At 46.0% G+C, this 6,241-nt stretch overlaps 1 protein-coding gene across 1 annotated transcript in view; it reads left to right on the top strand.

Annotated features, from left to right (window-relative positions):
• Window positions 1-3,824: 3,824 nt before the first annotated feature.
• CDCP1 (CUB domain containing protein 1) overlaps window positions 3,825-6,241 on the top strand; it is a 52,731-nt gene continuing 50,314 nt past the window's right edge. The window contains exon 1 of the mRNA XM_073333147.2: window positions 3,825-4,013. Coding sequence (XP_073189248.1) covers window positions 3,965-4,013 — 49 coding nt within the window. The 5' untranslated portion in view covers window positions 3,825-3,964. The remainder of the gene's footprint in view (window positions 4,014-6,241) is intronic.

The following is a 6,241-nucleotide window of genomic DNA, read 5'->3' as shown; positions in this document are numbered from 1 at the left end:
AATGCATCTCCATGAGGGGTCAGGGAGGCAAACGTTGGGTTGGCAGCTCACGACAGTATAGTTACTGAATCAACTCTGTTTTTATGGCTACTGAGCAGACACAAGGGGGTGTAAAGGATGAGTCTCTTGCTGGACAGTGATCTGTAAAGATGGGACTCAGTATAGCTATAGCCAACCCCCTGGCTTCTTGCAACACTCCTTCTTTCAGTCTTGTGGACCAGATAAGAGAAAACAGCTGTTTGAGAACTTCCCAACAAAACAGATTTTCATCGGAAACTGCTGATTCATCAAAACCTAAATGTTTTGTGAAAAAGTACTGCTTTTGACAATCTACTAATTAACCATCCTGGCTTTCTGCCAGCTTGGCCAGAGGGCTGCTGCATGTGATCTGCCTGCTCTTCATGACCACAGTTTGAAAATCAATATTCTACAAGAATTCACTGGAGATAAAGAATCAACACCATTTCTTCCTCCCAGGATTCCAGGGTAGCCCTACTATGTGGACTGCCTTGGGGCCAGGGACCCCAGAGTTTCTAGGGTCTACAGCTCTGGGGCACTCCCACCACATGATCTGCCTTAGTTGGGGAATCCAGGGGGACTGCCACGTGGACTGCGCTTGGGCACTGGCTTCTTGTTCACATGGTGGGACTGGCATAGAGCCATGGACCCTGGAGCCTCTGATGGCAAGGGGTCTGAAAGTCCTAGTTCTAGCTGGGCCTTAGCTCCTGACTTTACAGCATGGAGCCTTGGAAGCCCTAAAAACCCCTGCTTGAGTTGGGGCACTCAGGGCTTCCGAGCTCCCTGCCACAGAACTGGAGCCTGAAAGCCCCAACTTCCAAGAGCTGAGGTTCCCAGCTTAACCAGGGCTCCCAGGGTTTTGAGCATCCTGGCTCTCCTTTACTGATGCAGCGTTATCAGAGATGAAGAACTCTGCTCTGAATCAGGCAGAGCAGAGATTTGAATCTGGCTTTCTCATATCCCAGACAGCGTCCACTCCTCACACCACCACACACACACCTTCCCAAATCAAAAAGCTCAGGTTTTGATCCAAAAGCAGATATTTTGACCCAATTCTGTTTTAATGAAAATGTTCTAGAGGTTTAGGTTGTCTACCAGGGTGGAACAAAACCTTGAAAGTTGCAGCAAAACAGAACTGCCATCCTCCAGTCAGCTTGAGTTCTTAGTCTAGACCAGAAGCAAGTAGGAGGAACCAGTGTCATGTGATCTGCCTGCTCTTCATGACCACAGTTTGAAAATCAATATTCTACAAGAATTCACTGGAGATAAACAAAAGAATCAACACCATTTCTTCTTCCTAGGTCAGGCTAATGCGGACAACAAGCATGTGGGTTGTTGTGTCAGATGTATTGTAGTTATTGTGAATTTAGGGAATGATTTGTCAATTGCATTAGGAAAAGTAGACGCAGGGACAAATTCTGCTCTCAGTTATACACATACAACTGCACTGAAGTCAAACAGAGATCCTGAGAGCTGCATTTGGCCCTATCATCTCCAACTCTAAGGCTCCTTTTCAGAAAGTATCTTCGTTAAAGTTCCTTAAACAAACAAAAATCACAAGAATGTTCACCCTTTCAGCCACGCTTTCTCAAGCTAAAGTAATGACAGCATTTCCTAGCAAAGCCCTGTAAAAGGACACGTAAAAGGGAGAGGTTCTTCTGCGTAGGCTAGCAAGCAGCAGCTTGAAAGTCTGATGGATCACATCCAAGTGTTAGTCAATCATTGGTGACGAGTGCTTTCCCTGCACTCTGCACTGACATGGTATACTGGTGACATTAATAGAATACATTGTGCAAAAAAACCTCATTTTACATTTCTTCTCCCCTGCCTTTTTTCTTATTTCTTCATTTAAAAAGATAAGATGAAACAATTAAGGTGACCACAATGCTGACTGGATAATCTTAACAGTAAACTGAACTCAGCATTTTGGTAAGTTTAGTTACCCACCAACTGACTGCCACAGTAGGGCCTTGCCCTTGCTCAGGAATCGCTCTTATTCAGCAACAGTGGCCAGCAATCAGAATAGTTGCACCAGTGCTGACTCCTCAGCAAGGGCAAGCCAGGGCTTTGCATGCACTAATTGAGCTAATCAAGGTTTATCCTAAATAAGAGGCTGATTTTCAAAAAGGGCTGCCATTCAGATGTGCCCACAGAGAAACTAAGGATCCTAACTCCAGAAAATATTTTTTGAAGCACAATTTTTGAAACTCTTGGCCTCTATTCCTCCCTCTCTTGTCTGTTTAATCTCTTACTTTGAATACAATTTAGATTTGTTTTGTAAATTTGCCACTGTAATACACAAAGGACTGAGGGAGTATATTAAAAATGTATACACATATACATATGAGTTTTCTTCGATGAATTTTTATTTACCATGGGCCTGATCCAGCTCTATTTAATGTTAATGGGCTTTTTGCCACTGACATCAATAGCAGCAGGATTGATCCCTTTTGCATCAACTTTGGAAAAAAGTGCAATTAATAATTTCACAGAATCATAGTCTTTTCCATCTCTAATTGCGATCTCCTAACAGTGTAAGATTATTCCTTATAGTATATTCTCTAGTGTTTTTCAGAGTCCAGTTTTACATGACTCAAGCAATGGTGTTTTCACTTGTTCCCTTAAGAAACCACTATACAGTACAGTCTAGTACATCTCACCAAGAGGTTATTGTTCTTGACGTTCCACCTACTTTATCCTTTTTCAGTTTCATCCCATTACTTCTAGATACTGCCCCCTTTCCCCACCCTAAACATGACATCTTTTATGGAACTTTCACATTTCAAATCTTTTAGGCAGCTTAATCCATCTTCCCCCATTATTCAGGGGATATTAAAAGGTAAATTTGCAAAACTGATAGATTTAAAGGAGCAAAGCAATACTTAAAGCTTCCCATTGAACCTTCAGAAAAATAAAAGCAAGCCTAGATACTAGCACATCAGCCCAATGACCCTCCAGAATTCAACAGGAACGTCAAAGAACTTTGAGATGATCTCAAGGCTCTTGTACAGTCCTCTGGGGAAAAGGCATGCAACTTCTAGTAAATCTGAGCACAGGTCTAGGGGAGCTAGCAAGTCTTCTTGGTTCTGCCAAAGGCTAGCTGTGCAGCCTTGGGCAAGTAACTAAAACTCTGCCTTAGTCCCCCATCTGCCAAATGGGGGTAATGCTTAGCTACTTCTAATGGGGGTGCCATGAAGATTAACTAGTTAATGTTTGTAAATCATTCGAAAATGAAAAGGGATAGATAAGTACCAAGAATAATTACTAACATAGGGAGGCTGTTCAAGACAATCTGCACTCTGGGCTAAACTTCAGATGCCCTTCTCCTATCCCTAGAACACAGATTTACAATGCAGGGGGAGAGGGCAAAAGGCAAGTCTCCCTGGAGGGAGACTTTCAGGGGGGCACCTCAAAGTGGGGGGAGTCCAAGCTGCTGCCCAGATTTCAGCGATGTCCTGAGGTATCCAGTGCCAGCTGTCATTCAAAAGGGAAGCCTTACGCCTGGCCCAGTTCCGGCCGGGGTAACTCTCTTCCGCCAAACTAACCCCCCTCCCTCCATCGTTTCAGCGGGGCTCAGTATCCTTCCCCTCTTCCCATCCTATAGCAGGGGATGCAGGGGCTGTGCGCTGTCCAACAGCTGCCGCCCTCCCCCCTCAGAGGTGGCTGCCGTCCCGTGCTGGGCAGGGCGGCGCGTGGAGCCCTTGGGACGGAACAGTGACTAATGACAGCCCCGGTTTCCGCTTGTCAGCTGCGGCTTCTCCCTGGCCCGGGAGGAAGAGGCGGGGTTTCACCTGGAGCCCGCGGGGAGGAGCTGGGGCTAGCTGCTGTCTCGCAGGTACAGAGCCGAGCAGGAAGCAGCAGGGCGCCCGTGGCAGCAGCTGGCCCCTCACCGGCACCCCGAGGGGGAGCAGCCTGCGCGCCCGCCCGGGGCTGCTGATGCTGGGAGATGGCGGCCGGGCTCCTCCTGGCCGCGGCTCAGCTCCTGCAGCTGGCAGGTAAGCGGCGCGGGGCGGGAGAGGCGGCGCGGGGAGCCGGGGCGGGAAGTTCCAGGGCAGCCGCCCGGGGGGGGCTGCGGCGCAGCGAGCCCCTGGCGCAGGCACCGCGGCAGAGCGCGGGAGCCCAGCGAGCCCCCGCCGTAAGCCGTGCCCGGGGCTGGGGTCAATCCAGGGCGCCTCGGGGCTTCAGCCTGGGGCGCTCCACAAGCCTTTGCTCCCCGGCCTGAGGCGTCCGCCTGGCTGCTTGCCGTGCTGTGGGTCCCAGGCTCCCAGAGAGACAAGGTGGGGGAGGGAGGATCTGTTATTGGACCAACTTCTGTCGGTGGGAGAGACGCGTTTCCCAGAGCTCTGTCTTGGACGCGAGGAAAAGCTCTGGGTGGCTCCAAAGCTTGTCTCTCGCCAACTAAAGTTGGCCCAATAAAAGATATTGCCCATCCCAGCTTGCCACTTTGCCTTGTAACTATTCTAAAAAGCCAGCATTCAGCTCTGATGGGAGGGGGCATGGGCTTACACCAGGCATGAATTTAGCCCCTCAAGTTCCCCCCCCCCCCCCCAGGTTCTTGCTTTTCCCTCTCCGGAGTCTGTTCTTTCTTACACTTTTCAGTGGAGGAAAGGCTGCTCAGTTAGTTTCGGTCTGGCCTTCTTGGGCATAATTTACAACAGTGTTTGGAAAGGAGAGTCACCAGTTGCTTTTATTTGTATCTCCCTTTGCAAGTGTTTTATTTTTTGTGGCGGAGGCAGGGCCAACTTTCTTAAAGGGGGCAGCTCTTGGTGCCTCCATGAAATTGTCCATCCTGTTAAAATCTGACTCTTGTGTATGTGTTTCATGCAGACAGAAAAGCTATTCATTGCATGCTCATTTTTAAAATAATACATTAAGATCTCATCTAGATGCTAATGACATACGCCAGTAATTTGTATGCGGAAGCTGGTTGCTCCCTGCTTTGCCCTTTTTTCATATGGCTGTACTAATGTGTTGCAGTGATCTGAGAAAAGCTGTTGGTTTTAGCCTTCAGTCAAGATACAGTGAAACTTGTAGACGCAGTGGCGTAAAATAAGAGTGAAGTTAGTTTTAACTTGGGGTACTTTAAAACTAGGTTCATAATTGAATAACTGCAGAGTATCTTAATTTTAAACTATTGCCTTCATATCTAGAATCCCATAAACTTTCATGCTTCTCTCTTAAAAACTCTTTCAGATATTCTAAGTTGGAAGTAATGTGTCCACATATAACTCAACTCTACGCTTTAAAATGAGAAATATTTTAATACTTCCACTTTTCAAAAAGCTTTTGTAATTTAGAGCTTTAACTGCATACAGTTCTTATCTTTTCTTAGCTTTCTTTGTACTACCCCACAATGGGAGCTATATTTCCCCTGATGTGTGTAAACACTAATAAACCCTATGAGAGTTTGATGTGCACTAGTATTGGCAGTGAGTTGCCAGAATTAGGGTAGCACATTTTTATTTAGGGTGACTCTGAGTTTTGAGAGGAACAAGTTCCATAAATGCCTCAAACTGCATTCTGGCATTCTAGGACATAATTTCAACAATAATTTATTGACCGGAGAACACATTGTTTTTAATCTTACCTGAAAATGTCTTGATTTCTTAAGTACAGTATAGGGAGAGAGACATTTTCTGATCCTGCAATCCTTACTCTCACAAGAAGTCTCAGTGAAGCCTTCCGTCCAGACAGAGGGAAGGGAAAGGGAATTGCTCCCATAAGTAAGGGTTGCAGATTTGTGCCCAAAAGTTGTATTGCTCTACTGGGATGCTTGATATTAACCAGCACCACCAATTATCTCTCATTACAAATTTTATTAAGTTCTGTCCTATAACACTGAAGAAATTCAGACTCAATTTTTGTAAATGTCCAAAGACTGTCTGCTTGTAAGAATGGAGTAGGCAGAGCAGAGATACAGCATGATCTGCGTGCACATCCACAAACCTAAAAAAAAGCGTGACGCTTACTTCTAGTATTATCGGCCTTGATAATTGGATTCACTTCCATGCAAAACAATTGCAAAGTTTGAATATGGAAAAAACACAGTGTCTGTACAGTGTGATCTGAAATTCATGTCTATTACTTCTACTACCTTGAGGAGGGGTAGGCCATATTATTCAGGATAGTCATGGCTTTGAGCCAGGTAAGCATAGCTAAATGTTGACTAAATAACCAGACAGCATTGTGATTAAGCTTTGAAATTGTCTAGTCTAAAACTTCC

Source organism: Lepidochelys kempii, chromosome 2 (genome assembly GCF_965140285.1).
Source record: "Lepidochelys kempii isolate rLepKem1 chromosome 2, rLepKem1.hap1, whole genome shotgun sequence".
In the NCBI taxonomy this organism is placed as follows: domain Eukaryota; kingdom Metazoa; phylum Chordata; order Testudines; family Cheloniidae; genus Lepidochelys; species Lepidochelys kempii.
This window is presented reverse-complemented; position numbering and strand designations above follow the sequence as displayed.